Raw genomic sequence first — 16797 nt, 5'->3', positions numbered from 1 at the left:
CTTTGCAACACCATGGACTGTAGCCCACTAGGCTCCTCTGTCCGTGGAATTCTCCAGGCAAAAACACTAGAGTGGGTTGCCACTTCCTTCTCCAGAGGATCTTCCTGACCCAGGGATTGAAAGTGTCTTCTATGTCTCCTGCACTGTAGGCAGATTTTCTACCCACTGAGCCATCGGGGAAGCCCAGTCATGTTAAATGGCACTGTGACTTTGGTGATCTAGCCTTACAAAAACAACACTGGCCTAGTGGGATTCAGGGATATCGAAAGAAATACCTCTAGTTTTATTAGAAACAAGATGCCAGGGAACAAACAGATTTGAGACTTTTGGCGGCTAACTACAAAAAAGTTGGCAGTCCAGGGTCACACTAGGATAGGAAATGAAGTTCTACTGATTAGAAATTTCAATAGGATCTAATTTCTTTTTTTTAAATGTGGATTATTTTTAAAGTCATTATTGAATTTGTTACAATACTGCTTCTGTTTTTTGGCCACAAGGCATGTGGGGCCTTGGCTTCCTGATCAGGGATCAACCCTGTACACCCTCCTGCACTGGAAGGTGACTTCTCAACTGCTGGACCACCAAGGAAAGCCCAGAATCTACTCATTTTAAAAGTTAAAAAAACAAAATTTTAGCATGTTACTCGCATTTTGTCCTAAAACAAGTATTTCTCATACATGAACTCAATGAACATACTGTGATAAGATCAAGACACCCACATCAGCAGTTAATAGTTTATTGATATTTTACAAAGGAATAGCTATATATGACAATAAGTGAAGTTATAAATACACTTCAGTAATATAAATGCAATGACCAAATGAAGTGGTAAAATTTATAGTATAATCAAAGCTGTAAAGATAACCAATATTTACATCTCAAATTCTTTTGACAAAATCAGGATAACTAAGATATATAACAGTAATACGTAAATATATGATAAATCAAGGAATAAAAATCCCTTCCCCTATTTTTCTTGAATAATTGACAGCTTATTGCATACACCTAAAATGTAGAATGTGAAAAAAACCTTTTAACAGCACATTTCAAATATGAGCTACCACGAAGTTTTTTCCATTTCATTTGAATATAACTAATACTTTTGATTCAAACTAAATGCAAATCAAAACTGGACCAGTTTCAGAGTTCAAAATACAGAATGCCTTAGTTCAGGTTCAGTGGAGTTTTCTACATCACCATCTCTGCCAGTTCTAAAGCTGTGCTATGATCACCTGGGTCACAAGTTTACCTGGGCTGCTGGAGGAAAGCTATGGCTCGAAAGCCGATGTCTTTCCTATAAACAGCTCCCTCAAACTTTATGGCGGCAAGTCCTTTCCTGGCTTCTTCAAGAGCTGAGATGAGATTTTCCCTGATGGCCGTGACAGTAAGGACCCTACCCCCGTTAGTCACCACCTTGCCATCTTTTAGGGCAGTGCCTGCTTGGAACACCTCCAGTCCTAAAGCCTGAGCCTCAGGAAACCCTGTAAGAGAAAGCATATTTGATACACCAATTACAGTAATAATATTATACACTGTGGCTTATTTGAGAGGGTTTTTTAAAAGTAAAATCTTTATTTCATTTAAATGAATCTTCACAAGAATCCTAACAGAAAGGAATTATGTGATATAACAGTAAATCGAACCTTCCTCCTAACAACAGCCTGTTCTGCTCTAGGGTGACAACTGTATTACACTAAAGCTTTTTATCATAGATCTCATGTAAAAATGATTATTTCAATAAAGGGAAAAAAAAAGGCAAGCTCTGAAAAGTTTGGTACTAGAAGTCAGTTATTTTCTCCTGAAAAGTAAAAAACTTAAACATCAATGAATAAATCCTGATCACTTTTTACTTTAGAGGTAAAGAATTTTTTTGCTTTACCACAGCCAACTAGATAAGGTTGCTTTTCCTTTTTAAATATTATTAAACTATATTTTCTAAATTATGCAGTGGGCAATTCATACAAAGATAACCTCTTAATTAAAAAAAATTTTTATATCCTCAGTTTGTCCTTTTCCTTTTCTCTTTAGCACTGTATTTGGTAATGTTAAATTTTTTCTGTATCAATTAAAAAAAAAGTTTTTTAAAAAAATTGAAGTACAGTGGTTTATAATATCTTCTCTTGGTGTTTCTATAAGATAGGGGCATTTAGTCATAGATACCCAAATATTTGGTGGTATCAGTTAAGTTCAGTCGCTCAGTCGTGTCCCGCTCTTTGCGACCCCATGAATCACAGCATGCCAAGCCTCCCTGTCCATCACCGACTCCTGGAGTTTACCCAAACCCATGTCCACCAAGTTGGTGATGTCATCCATCCATCTCATCCTCTGTTGTCCCCTTCTCCTCCTGCCCCCAATCCTTCCCAACATTAGGGTCTTTTCCAATGAGTCAACTCTTTGCACAACTCCAAAGTACTGGAGTTTCAGCTTTAGCATCAGTCCTTCCAATGAACACCCAGGACTGATCTCCTTTAGGATGGACTAGTTGGATCTTGCAGTCCAAGGGACTCTCAAGAGTCTTCTCCAACACCACAGTTCAAAAGCATCAATTCTTAGGGGCTCAGCTTTCTTCACCATCTCACTGTCACATCTATAAGCCTTGACTAGACGGACCTTTGTTGGAAAGTAATGTCTCTGCTTTTAAATATGCTATCTAGGTTGGTCATAACCTTCCCTTCCAAGGAGTAAGCGTCTTTTAATTTCATGGCTGCAATCACCATCTGCTGTGATTTTGGAGCCCAAAAAAATGAAGTCTGACACTGTTTCCACTATTTCTCCATCTATTTGCCATGAAGTGATGGGACCAGATGCCATGATCTTAGTTTTCTGAATGTGGAGCTTTAAGCCAACTTTGTCAGTCTCCTCTTTCAATTTCATCTAGAGGCTCTTTAGTTCCTCTTCACTTTCTGCCATAAGGGTGGTGGTGTCTGCATATGTGAGGTTATTGATAATTTCTCCCAGCAATCTTGATTCCAGCTTGTGCTTCTTCCAGCCCAGCGTTTCTCATGATGTACTCTGCATAGAAGTTAAATAAGCAGGGTGACAATATACAGCCTTGATATACTCCTTTTCCTATTTGGAACCAGTCTGTTGTTCAACGTCCAGTTCTAACTGTTGCTGCCTGACCTGGTGGTATCAGTAGCATCCAATATTGGGGCATCAGAAACTATTACACTTGTCACTAAAACTTTAGGGAAATTTTACCAATACAATGACCTTGATTCTATTCCTTCCCTTTCTTTGTTTTAAAAGGCAATCAGTTCCTAACTGCCCAGTTACCATGTGTGGTATTTATAGGGCAATGGACTTCCTGTCTGGGTAAGACAGTAAATAGGGTGTCTGGAACTTATTTACCATTTTAAAACAGAGTTAACAAACAAACAAAACAAAACACTGAGTTATATATAAATTGGTTACGATCATTTAACTACTGATAGGTGCCTCACCTCCTATAAAGAGAAACAAAAGAGAAGGCTATAGTTCTGAAACTACTTTAATTCTGCCATCAAAGTGACTATGGGTATACTGCAAACTGGGGGAGGGGTTAATCTGTGATCAGAGATCATATCCTGAAATCTGAAATTTATATTTCAAATTTACAACATCCTTGATACAGCATATTAAAAAGCAGAGACATTACTTTGTCAACAAAGGTCCGTCTAGTCAAGGCTATGGTTTTTCCAGTAGTCACATATGGATGTGAGAGTTGGACTATAAAGAAAGCTGAGCACCGAACAATTGATGTTTTTGAACTGTAGTGTTGGAAAAGACTCTTGAGAGTCCCTTGGACTGCAAGGAAATCCAATCAGTCCATCCTAAAGGAAATCAGTCCTGAATATTCATTGGAAGGACTGATGTTGAAGCTGAAACTCCAATACTTTGGCCACCTCATGCAAAGAGCTGACTCATTTGAAAAGACCCTAAGATTGAAGGCAGAAGGGGATGACAGAGGATGAGATGGTTGGATGGCATCACTGACTCAATGGACATGAGTTTGGGTAAACTCTGCAAGTTGGTGGTGGACAGGGAGGCCAGGCGTGCTGCGGTCAAGGGGTTGCAAAGAGTTGGACAACACTGAGCGAATGAACTGACCTGAACCTATGTAGTTTAAACTTATGTTCCTCTGACTCATATATTCCTATTATCTTACTGGCTCTCAGAGGATGGACAAGAAAGGCAGGACTGGGTGATTCTCCGTAAACTTGGCTAGGCCCATGTAAGTCTTCATTGTGCAGAAAGGGAAATGGATAGCAGTTCCTAAATACAGCAATTTTAGGTATCTGGACACCCATATCCAAGCAATAAGCAACAGAGTTATGTTAAGAACCCCTGAAAAGATACTGATGGCCTCACACCCTTACAGGGAGCTTTCCATGGGACAAAGGCCTACTGCGGTACTGTTCACATTGTCTCCCAACCTTGCATTCCCTGATGTTCACCTGTTATCTCTACACCCTTGGTGTAGTCTCCTGGATAACCTTTACTTGCCATGACCACAGTTACGGCAGCACAGTTGTCCAGCCAAACAGGCAGAGAAGTGCAGAGCAAGCCATCTAAGATAGACTGAATCACTTCATAAAGATCACTTTTAAGAAGTGGGAGGATCACCTGGAAAAAACACAATCAGTATGACAACTGAGAGAAATTTCAATTCTCCTGGGACATTTTATTCACTGAAATATCAGAATTTGCATTATATTTCTCAAAGGTAATAATTATTTCAAGGCTGAAAAATCCTAAGATTAAAATAGCACGCATCTTTTTTTACTCACTTGGCACTCTGGATCACCGAAACGGCAATTAAATTCCAGAACTTTGGGGCCGTTCTTGGTCAGCATTATACCAGCATAGAGGACACCTTCATTAAAAAAGAAAAAAAAAATCGTTAATGCAGACATTGTACTGTGACTCGGAGAAGGCAATGGCACCCCACTCCAGTACTCTTGCCTGGAAAATCCCATGGATGGAGGAGCCTGGTAGGCTGCAGTCCATGGGGTCGCTAAGAGTCAGACACGACTGGGCAACTTCACTTTCACTTTTCACTTTCATGCATTGGAGAAGGAAATGGCTAAGAGTCAGACACGACTGGGCAACTTCACTTTCACTTTTCACTTTCATGCACTGGAGAAGGAAATGGCAACCCACTCCAGTGTTCTTGCCTGGAGAATCCCAGGGATGGCGGAGCCTGGTGGGCTGCCATCTATGGGGTCACACAAAGTTGGACACGACTGAAGCGACTTAGTGGCAGCGGCGGCGGCGGGTATTTTGACTATGAAATTTAGAATATAGACTCAAGGTTTTGGAATGACCATAACCAATGTTACAACAATGGTCAATAAAAAAGTCGTTTAAAAAAAGAGAAAATGCTGTAAACTTCCTCCATGAATCATGTCCACAATGACATCCATGTGCTTACCTGTGTATGGCATACCCTCCTCCTGCATGCCATCCACTGTCCTCTGAAGAATATTATTTTTAATTTTTAGCAACAAATCCTTAGAAACCTGGGGAATACAGAGAAATATTTAAATGTAATTGGTATTAAACTAAAAAAGTCCTCACCCACATTGAGGCTCCTTTGTATACTTCCAATATAGTCTGCATACCTCATAAGCCTGTAAGTTGAAAATCTAGAGTTTATAAAATTACAAAAATTAGAGCTAGAGTTAGTTCTTATATTAAAATCATTTTCACCAAATTGTAGTTTTAATACATAGAGTCTAAAGTAAATCATGTTTGTTTTTTAATCTTTTAGTTAAGAAAAATATCGAAAGGGCACCATGTTATCAGCACAATTTTAACTATCATCAGTGAAAGGAAATGAGAGTTTCTAAGTGCTATTTTTTAAAGTGCTATTTATAATATACTCAATGCAGATTTCGGAGAAGGCAATGGCACCCCACTCCCGTACTCTTGCCTGGAAAATCACATGGACGGAGGAGCCTGGTGGGCTGCAATCCATGGGGTCGCTAAGAGTCAGACACGACTGAGCGACTTCACTTTCACTTTTCACTTTCATGTATTGGAGAAGGAAATGGCAACCCACTCCAGTGTTCCTGCCTGGAGAATCCCAGGGACGGGGGAGCCTGGTGGGCTGCCGTCTATAGGGTCGCACAGAGTCGGACACGACTGAACCAACTTAGCAGCAGCAGCAATGCAGATTTTTCATAAAACTGTCCAGGAATTGTGTGGAAACATACTTTATCCATTATAGTAGAAAGAGAAGAAGAAATGATAGTCTGACTTGCTTCTTGATGTAACACACCCACTCTTACTAAGCACTTATTGTTGGGCCCTGGATATCCAAAAGATGCATAATTAATTCCAGATTATAACTGGCTCAAGGGGTAAAAACAGGGTGTAGAAAGGAGGGGCTGGAAGGATCTGTTTAATCCACAAAGTTAGTTTCACAAAGGCTTTTAGAAAAGTTTAGTCCCAAAGTGAGGCCATAAAAGATATTTTTCATTTATCAGGAAAACCAATTTGCTGATTCGTAATGTCATTTACAGGAAAAAAACAAAAACAAACTTGAAAAAGTAAAAATGTCAAAAAGTTCTTTGCAAAGACCAAATGATGGCTACCTGAGGGGCTGGACAATAGGCTCCCATTCCTCCCGTGTTGGGGCCCTCATCGCCCTCCAGCAATCGCTTATGGTCCTGTGCTGGGGGCATGGGGGCCACAGTCCGTCCATCAGTGAAGCACAGACACTGCAGAAAAAACAAACAGTCCACTTAACCTTCCATGCCAAAAAGTTAAAAAAAAAAAAATTTCATAAGCAGAACTATACATACCTTAACTCCAGTTAGATTATTTTTTTTTTAAGTAAAATGATTTAAAACATAAATAACTTTCCTAGATCAAGTATCAAAAGATTTTGTATATTCAATTCGGAAGGATCTATAATTTTTGAGCTAGGTTGGTCAAGGGGCAGGTCAAGCTACTCCCTAAAGTAAAATAGTTCAACCTTCCCCCTCTTTAGATAATGTGTGATATAAGTCCAGTTCCCCTACTGATACACTAGGGGTGATTAAAAGAAGATAAATTACTTTTTCATTTGTATCCAAAATACTAAACACATACAAATTCCTTTGTATTGCTCAGTTTATGCTCTTGGTTGAAGCAACCAGAACAAATCAAGCCTTTTTTGGGGATCATAGATCAGGTAACACAGCGTATACTCTATACAAGTTCAAAAGATGGATATACATACAGACACCTCTTCTCCTTCAAGAAGTTCTTCAATGACAACTGTTTCTCCTGCTTCTCCGAAAGCTTTACCCTTATTGGAGATAAAATACAAAGAGAAACTATAAGCTTTCATTACTTATTTAATCAGCTGCTTCATTTTGCACCATTTGTATAATGAACCAATGCACTAGTTTATAATTTCTCTTTCCCTTTCTGAAAGCCGCATAGGAACATATGAATGTCTCCTATTTTTAAAGTGGCAGTGATGTAGAGTTAGCACTGGTACAGAAGAAATGAATACATCATTAGAACCCTCCTGGGTAGCCTCCTTTCCAGGTTCAGTAAGGCAACAGAAAAACAGATGTTTTCATCATCACTTCTTCACTCTTATTTCCGATTACAATTATATTTGGTTATAGTAATTATACCGTAGTGTCTGTGAAAGCAGATTTCCAAAAGATGGAGAGACCCAAAACAACCAAGATGGATCATAAAAGCAAAACATTAGGGGCTTCCCTGGTGGTCCAGTGATTGGGAATCCACTTGCCAGTATGGGGGTCCCGAGTTCAATACCTGGTCTCGGAGAGTTCTGCATGATGCAGAGTAGCTAAGTCCCCCGTGCATAACTACTGAGCCTGTGTGCTGCAACTGCTGAAGCCCATGTGCCTGGAGTCTGCACTCCGCAGCAGGAGAGGCCACCGCAGTGAGAGGCCGGGGCACCACTGTGAGGAGTGGCCACCTGTCAGCCTGCCGTCAAAGCCTGTGCATGGCAGTGAGACCCAGCACAGCCAAAAATACTTTTTTTTCATTAAAAAAAAGCAAAATATATTAAAATAAAAAGCAATATATATTAACATTGTTTCACTTTTCTTAGACTTGAGACTCCAAGAACAGATACTTGTTTTTACAGAGATGGATTATAATACATAGTATTATAAACAGTAACTACTACCCATTTCCCTCATCTTGAGGATAAGAATTTGTAAGTATTTGAAAAATTGGGAGTAGTTATCCAGTGTGACTAGAAAATTATGAAAGTTTTTCAAAAGGATCAACTTACCTGCATAATCTCTCTGACAGCTTCACAGGCCTCCTCTTTGCTCCTGGCAACAATTACCCCTTTCCCAGCTGCAAGACCACTGGCCTTCACAACCAAAGCAGGGAAGTCTGCACTGTGAAGACAGAGGAAGTTTCAGTATTCAGTAAATCCTTACGATTCAAAAGTTTAAAATACTTTCAGATTTTGTGATGATATGCTATAGCAACAACTAAAAAGCAGAAAGAAACTAAAAACAACTAAAAAAACAGCTAACACCATTCTGATGCACCTCTTATCAGGATTCTTTTCTTCTGTATTCCTCTGTAGTTGCCTGTGATCAGACGTTACATACGATTTTGCTTTTCTCACCTACCCTGAGAGCACACCAACAAATCTTTGGGAGAAGAAATAGCAGCAGTATAGCATGGATAAGGAAAGATCTTTAAGATACAAAGTAGTGAATCATGGACCAATATACGCACGGATACATAACTGCTCCAAGTACGCGTAAGAAACTGTTGTTGGTAGTTTTTTCTGTTGAGTAGACCTGGAGATCCAGGAGACTTACAGAAAGTAACTACATTGTTACGTCCAAGGAATCTGGCTACTAGAAAACGATAAACTTCAATGTAGAATAAAGAATAAATAAGAATAACTAAAACGAAAACTATGGATAGGAGGTTCGTGACATTGTACAGGAGGCAGGGATCAAGACCATCCCCAAGAAAAAGAAATGCAAAAAGGCAAAATGGTTGTCTGAGGAGGCCTGAAAAGAGAAGCGAAAGGCAAAAGAGAAAAGGAAAGATATACCCACTTGAATGCAGAGTTCCAAAGAACAGCAAGGAGACATAAGCCTTCCTCACTGATCAATGCAAAGAAATAGAGGAAAACAATAGAATGGGAAAGACTAGAGATCTCTTCAAGAAAATTACAGATACTAAGGGAACATTTCATGTAAAGGTGGGCACAATAAAGGACAGAAATGGTATGGACCTAACAGAAGCAGAAGATATTAAGAAGAGGTGGCAAGAATACGCAAAAGAACTACACAAAAAAGATCTTCACGACCCAGATAATCACGATGGTGTCATCACTCACCTAGAGCCAGACATCCTGGAATGCAAAGTCAAGTGGGTCTTAGGAAGCATCATTATGAATAAAACTAGTAGAGGTGATGGAATTCCAGTTAAGCTATTCCAAATCTTGAAAGATGATGCTGTCAAAGTTCTGGACTCAATATGCCAGCAAATTTGGAACTCTGCAGTGGCCAAAGAACTCGAAAAGATCAGTTTCCATCCAAATCCCAAAGAAAGGCAATGCCAAAGAATGTGCAAACTACCACACAATTGCACTCATCTCACACGCTAGCAAAGTAATGCTCAAAATTCTCCAAGCCAGGCTTCAACAGTAGGTGAACTGTGAACTTCTAGATGTTCAAGCTGGATTTAGAAAAGGCAGAGGAACCAGAGATCAAATTGCCAACATTTGCTGGATCACTGAAAAAGCCAGAGAGTTCCAGAAAAACGTTTGCTTTATTGACTATGCCAAAGCCTTTGAGTGTGCAGATCACAACAAACTGTGGAAAATTCTGAAAGAGATGGGAATACCAGACCACCCGACCTGCCTCTTGAGAAACTTCTGTGCAGGTCAGGAAGCAACAATTATAAAGTGGATATGGAACAACAGACTGGTTCCAAATCGGGAAAAGAGTACAACAAGGCTGTATATTGTTGCCCTGCTTATTTAACTTATATGCAGAGTAAATCATGAGAAACACTGGGCTGGATGAAGCACAAGCTGGAATCAAGATTGCTGGAAGAAATATCAATAACCTCAGACAAGGAGATGATACCATCCTTATGGCAGAAAGCAAAGAAGAACTAAAAAGCCTCTTAATGAAAAGTGAAAGAGGAGAGTGAAAAAGTTGGCTTAAAACTCAGCATTCAGAAAAAGATCATGGCATTTGGTCCCATCACTTCATGGCAAATAGATGGGAAACACCATAAACAGGGACAGACTTTATTTTCTTGGGCTCCAAAATCACTGCAAATAGTGACCACAGCCATGAAATTAAAAGACGCTGGCTCCTTGGAAGAAAAGTTATGATCAACCTAGACAGCATATTAAAAAGCAGAGATGTTACTTTGCCAACAAAGGTCCATCTAGTCAAGGCTATGGTTTTTCCAGTGGTCATGGATATGAGAGTTGGACTGCAAAGAAAGCTGAGTGCCAAAGAATTGATGCTTTTGAGCTGTAGTGTTGGAGAAGACTCTTGAGAGTCCCTTGGACTGCAAGGAAATCCAGCTAGTCAATCCTAAAGGAAATCAGTCCTGAATGTTCACTGGAAGAACTGATGTTGAAGCTGAAACTCCAATACTTGGGGCACCTGATGCAAAGAACTGACTCATTTGAAAAGACTCTGATGCTGGGAAAATGAAGGCAGGAGGAGAAGGGGTTGACAGGGGATGAGATGGTTGGATGGCATCACCAACTCAACGAACATGAGTATGAATAAACTCTGGGAGTTGGTGATGGACAGGGAGGCCTGCCGTGCTGCAGTTCACGGGGTTGCAAAGAGTTGGACATGACTGAGCAACTGAACTGAACACAAAAACATACCAAGTAGCTAGATGTGTCAACAAAAAAAAGGCAAAGGCATGTATCTTCGAACATTCACTTATTGCTCATTATTTTCCATAGAATAAAGAACAGGATGTTTAATTTCAAGATTTAGGATTGAACAGTGGTGGCAGAAGGCCAAGTGATGATTCTTCTCTCTAGCTATGAAAAAAAAATCCATACCCTTTATGTTGTAAGATGCTGCTGCTGCTGCTAAGTCGCTTCAGTTGTGTCCAACTCTGTGTGACCCAATAGATGGCAGCCCACCAGGCTCCCCCGTCCCTGGGATTCTCCAGGCAAGAACACTGGTGTGGGTTGCCATTTCCTTCTCCAATGCAGGAAAGTGAAAAGTGAAAGTGAAGTCGCTCAGTCGTGTCCGACTCCTAGCGACTCCACGGATTGCAGCCTACCAGGCTCCTCCGTCCATGGGATTTTCCAGGCAAGAGTACTGGAGTGGGGTGCCATTGCCTTCTCCAACGTTGTAAGATGCCACTATGTCAATTTGGCTAACAGTGCATGACTACAGAACCAAATGTATCCTTTCCCCCTATAAACTATTCAGCAGAATTGTTAAAAAGCTTATCCTTCTGCAAGGCCACAAGAGTGAATCTCATTTTATTTTGATGTTGGAAAAAGGCAATCTATATTCTATGAGTTTTCCCCTAGAATTACCTTACTATAAACTTGTAACAGTGACTCATACATTCCAATATCATAATAAGATAACAAGATAACTGCCCTTCACAGGCTGTCTTCTATCTACCTCATAATGAAGTCACAGGCTTCTTTAGGTTTAGTGAAAGCTCTCCATCTTGCAGTTGAGATTCCATGTCGGTCCATAAACTCTTTGGCAAATCTCTTGCTGGACTCTAACTGAGCTGCTTGTGCTGTGGGGCCAAAGCACCGAACTCCCACAGAGTTCAGGTTCCCAACAATTCCTAGTGATGAAAATAAGCAGCCTTAGTCAGGTCTGTGCAGGGCCTTTTCATTCTGAAGCATTAGGATTAGACTAAATCTACACTGAGATAAGGCAGATGGCAGAGAATAGGAAACATGAACATTTTTCTTGCTTTCTACAGGATATAACAAAATGCTATTTACACATGAGTCAACTACAACAAAAATTTATGTGATATTCAAATATATGGATAGAGCAGAATAAAAAGAAAATATTTCTCATGGCTACAAATTTGATCTCTCATTCAAATTTAATCATATTATTATTTATATTATCCAGAGTAGTAATTCTTCGGAGGAAAAAAATCCTAGAATCCATAAATTTCAAGAGAGTGAAAACTTTTCCCAAGGTAATGTTGTATTAGGAAACCTCATCTGTAAAATGTATGAGATTAGATGATCTCCAAGCTCCTGTTGGCACAGTATAAATCGTAACAATAAACAGAAATGAACTTTACCAGCAGCTAGAGGTGCCTCTGGTCCAACAACTACGAATTCAATTTTCTCATCTTTGCAGAACTGCGCAAGGGCAGTATGATCACTGACTGAGATGTCTGTGAAAAGAGAAAAGAAACAAACCCATCTTGTTTATATAAACATACTTTGTTTAAGATATAATAAGTAAGTGTCTTGCTGAAGTTTAAGTACTATACTCTGGTATGCCAATCAATTGATGAATTTCTTTTAGTGTTGCAGGAGAGTTTCACCATGAGAAATTCAGAGCAGAGTACGTTAGGCTAACCAACAAAGCTGAATTCTCTGTTATCACTACAGTGACAGAGAATTGAGGAAGTTTCCCAAGAGCTGTACTCTCCTGACTGTAGCGTTCATATCACTAGTGTTGATTATAAACAAAACAGTGTATCAGAGAATATACTCAGAAACTGGCCTTTTAAATGTCTTTCATTCAAGATTTACTAAAAATTACTATGTGCTAGATAACTGGCCTAGTCACTGAGTTAAGACATACACACAAATAGGGTCCCTACACTTAGGATGCTTTTATTTCACTATGGGAATACTGGGTTATGACTATCCAAGCAAACTAATAAAGTTAGGCAAATCTGATGTGAAGTAAATTGGGAGGCTATTTCTAACTCAGCCAGGCAGGGGCTCTTTGTGCAAAGATGTTTAAGCTAAGAATAGAACGGTGATTTTATGACCTTCCTCACTTTCCCAACCTACCAATGAGGTAAATCTTCTTTCTCGACGAAGTTCTAAGTAGTACTGGGATCAACCACATACTGAGCATGAGCTGGTTTTATAGGCACTCTTCCACTTCACTGTATCTGGGCCACCATTCCTAATCTGGTTGAAGTCTCAAATTACTCTGCACAATTTTTCATTCCCCAAAATACATAGCCAAACACCTTGAATCTGTATTAGGTACTGCTTTGTGACTTTCTTATTAGACATGTTTTAAAGGTTTAAACTAATTTAAGGTAAGGAAGTGCTATACTCTGAACAACAGGATACCTTAAATTTATAACATATGGCAACTATTCAAATTACCACATACATTTTTGGGTTAAGCATTCAAATCTGAACAGCAATTGACTATTACAAAGAACAGATGTGGTTGACAGTTTATCATTTACAATTTTTCACTTTTACTTAAAAAAAGTCATTACCAGTATTTGAAATCTTCTCAGAGCAGGCAGTGCCTGCATTTCCTGGGGTAACCAACACTTGTTTGACATGAGTAGACTGTGCAAGTTTCCAGGCCAGCGTGTGTTCTCGTCCTCCATTGCCAATGACAAGTACTCGGGCTGCCATTGCGCTATCTGCAAAGCAGGAATTCAGCAGGAAGATGAAAGCTGCAGAAAGAAAACCACAGTTGACCGTTTTAAACTGGGATTCATAATTTAAGAAATATGACTGTACTCTTAAGGATTAGCGTGGTACTTTAGAAATAAGGCAGACTGGCCTAGAGAGCTTGATTTAAAAAAAAACAAAAACTACCAACAATCACCCTTTCTAGAGCTTCACTTTTAGAAGATTTAATAACCATCAAACCTCAGTTAAAAATGAGTCTTAATGTTGTTCCAGTGGTTAAGAATCCATCTTCCAATGCAGGCGACATGGGTTTGATCCCTGGCCAGGGAACTAAGACACCACATGCCGTGTAGCTGGCGTGCACAATATACTACTGTGCTGCAGCTGAGTGCCACAGCTAGAGAGAAGCCTGTGCACCACAAAGAAGACCCAATGCAGCCAAATAAATAAATAAATTCTGATGGCCATATAGTCTCTGTTGCAATTACTGAACTTTGCCATTGTAGCACAAAGAGCAGCCTTGGACAAGAGACAAATGTGGCCTGGCTATGCTCAGCAAAAACTTATACAAAACAGGCATGGGCTGTAGTCATAGTTTGCCTATTTCTGCTCTAAGCAACAAGAAGCTGTAAGAGGTTTATAAAGAATTAAGTGTGGCTAGGTTTCAATAAAACTTTATTTATGGACATAGCAATTTGAATTTTGCATAACTGTCATAGAAATATCATTTCCCCCCCCCCCGCCACCATTTAACAACATAAAAATTATTCTTATTTAGTGAGCTGTACAAAAACAGGTAGTAGGAAGGATTGGTACCAAGAGCTATAGTCTGCTGATCCCCATTTAAGAAGCTGGTGCAGGGCTTCCCTGGTGGTGTAGCGGTGAAGACTCTACCTGCCAATGCAGGAGACACAGGTTGGATCCCTAGTGTGGGAAGATCCCACATGCCTTGGAGCATTGGTTGCATGTGTGTCACAACTACTGAGCTAGCATCCTAGAGCCTGGGAGCACTTCTGGGCCCCCTCACCCTAGAGCCCCTGCTCCAAAACAGGGGAAGCCACCATGATGAAAGGCCCATGCACTACAACAAAGAGTAGACCCTGCTCTCTGCAACTAGAGAAAGCAAAAGCAAAAAAGATCCAGTGCAGCCAAAAATACAAATAAGTAAATAAATCTTTTTTTTTAAGTGCAATATGCTGGCAAAGGGACTTCCCTGGTGGTCCAGTGGTTAAAAATCTGCCTTCCAATGCAGGGGATGTGCGTTCCATTCCTGGTTGGGGAACGGAAGATCCCACGTGCCAAAAGGCAGCTAAGCCCATGGGATGCAGCAGCCCCCTCCTCCCAAAGGAAATTGGTGGAGAAGGCAAAAATCAAATTTAAACACCTCTCACTTAGTTCTGGCATCTGATGCTGAGCAGGATGGGTAACTATCTCTCCGCTCAAGTTAGCATGTGACCTTGGTTAAGCTCTTACTGTCTGCAATTCAATTTCTATGCATCTTACAAGGTGGAATTAAGAATGTGCCTTATGAGGCATAGTAAGAATTGAAATGCCATTTATTTTTAAGTAATTATTACAAGTGCATACACTCAGTAGTAAAAGAATGCTAACATGCTACATTTGATTACTTTTGTCTAAACTGATGCTTCAGGGATAGAAATTCTAGAAAGCCAAAAGAGTGAATAATCTGTCATATTTGTCATATTCATTTACTAATTTTCAGAAGACATCTAATTAGAATGCAACCTGGTAACAGGAAAAACTGAAATCAGTTACTTATGAAATACTAGGAATACATATTTAAAGAAAAATCTAAATTGATAATATAAAAACACTTCTTGAGCACTTCTTGCCAGATGCTACTCTAAAAGCTTTTAATTTTAAAATTCTATGAGGCAGATAGGATTACTATCCACTTTTCTGATAAACATATCTGAGGTTCAGTTAGGTTAAGTAACTTGCTGCAGGTCACACAGATCAGAGGGTGAGATTCCAACAGAAGCAATTTTGCTTCAGATACAATTGAAAATATGAAGAAGAAAAAAATTTACTAAGTTATCTCAGAAAGGAAAATGGTTAATGGAAAACATAGAGTTGCCATGTGTATTGAAATATTTGAAATAAATATACCTTTAAATCTAGAGAAGACATTAGTGTGAATTACAGGGGCAGTGAGAGGATTATCGCCATAGATCTCTGAAATAGTTTTAGGACTCAAGACTGAGGGAATGTACATCCAGGAGAGGCTAGGAGCCCTTCAGTCAGAAGACCTGGGATTGGGTTAAGACTTACTAGCTGGGAAACCTGGAGGGACTTAACCTTCTTGGGCCTCAGTCGTCTAAATGGATAACATAACAGAGAAAAGCCATTTCAAAAGACTTGGTGAATAACACAACATAGAAACCAACTGCAAAATGGGATTAAGTAACTTGCTAGAGACAAAGGACGGAATTAACAAGAAAATATGCAATTCTGGTGCATGACATAAAAAAAAGCATAAAGGTACAAAAAGGGCCCTGACACCTAAAGCAGAGAAAATGACAGACCCGTTGTAAACCTCAGTTAAAACTGAAAAAGCACATGCCCAACCTTCACCCATGGTATGTGGAAACGAGATGACAATTCCTACAGCCAAACCGGTTCAGATAGTTTCATCTCATGCCTGAGAGTAAATCCGCCAAACCAAACCGTAAAGCAACTTTACTGAGAGGCATAGGAAACTCACCCGGCGATCCAGGGGGGACCTTGGGGATGGCGCGTAGACCTTCGCCGAGCGCTCTGGATCGGAACGCACGCCACGCGCGCCGGAAGTTGGGCGCGCGGAACCCGGCGTGCACACCCCTCCCATCCCGCCCTCGACTGGCTCGCCTCCCCATTGGCTGGCGCGGCCCGTGGTCCCCACCCCGTGGTAATCAAGAACGATTCCCTCTCGCTCTCGGGCGCGGCCTGAACCTCCCCTCCCGAGCAAATCTCTTAAGCCTTACTCGTTTACAGTGTTTAATTTTGTGGTACCAGGTGCCACGTAAAATCTATTCTCCCCCTCCAGAACCTCCTGAGCTCTGAGGGTGGGGAGCGCCAAAATGCTAAACCCATGTTCAGCTGCTTGTGTGTTGCTTAGGAATCAGAACTGACCGGCTACTGTGCAAAAGTCTCGTGACGCGCCTGGCTCCTGACGAGATTACAATGCACCAGGGTTTGAGCTCAGCTGGCTCGTGACCTCT

The 16797-nt window shown here is 40.3% G+C and overlaps 1 protein-coding gene across 2 annotated transcripts in view; it reads right to left on the bottom strand.

The window, feature by feature from the left end:
• GART (phosphoribosylglycinamide formyltransferase, phosphoribosylglycinamide synthetase, phosphoribosylaminoimidazole synthetase) overlaps nucleotides 1-16797 on the bottom strand; it is a 26761-nt gene extending 9964 nt beyond the window's left edge. The window contains exons 1-11 of one of the 2 annotated variants that reach the window (XM_061411658.1): nucleotides 16709-16797; nucleotides 13432-13617; nucleotides 12259-12354; nucleotides 11607-11781; nucleotides 8246-8357; nucleotides 7208-7276; nucleotides 6579-6704; nucleotides 5414-5501; nucleotides 4770-4855; nucleotides 4437-4605; nucleotides 1250-1481 (exon numbers count right to left, since the gene is read on the bottom strand). In XM_061411658.1, the coding sequence (XP_061267642.1) occupies nucleotides 1250-1481; nucleotides 4437-4605; nucleotides 4770-4855; nucleotides 5414-5501; nucleotides 6579-6704; nucleotides 7208-7276; nucleotides 8246-8357; nucleotides 11607-11781; nucleotides 12259-12354; nucleotides 13432-13576 (1298 nt within the window). In that variant the 5' untranslated portion in view covers nucleotides 13577-13617; nucleotides 16709-16797. Of the gene's footprint in view, nucleotides 1-1249; nucleotides 1482-4436; nucleotides 4606-4769; nucleotides 4856-5413; nucleotides 5502-6578; nucleotides 6705-7207; nucleotides 7277-8245; nucleotides 8358-11606; nucleotides 11782-12258; nucleotides 12355-13431; nucleotides 13618-16301; nucleotides 16453-16708 lie in introns of those variants that run through there. The other variant, XM_061411571.1, reaches the window with a different exon arrangement.

Source organism: Bos javanicus, chromosome 1 (genome assembly GCF_032452875.1).
Source record: "Bos javanicus breed banteng chromosome 1, ARS-OSU_banteng_1.0, whole genome shotgun sequence".
Lineage (NCBI taxonomy): Eukaryota > Metazoa > Chordata > Mammalia > Artiodactyla > Bovidae > Bos > Bos javanicus.
The sequence above is the reverse complement of the archived record's forward strand: the minus strand, read 5'-3'. Positions and strand labels throughout refer to the sequence as shown.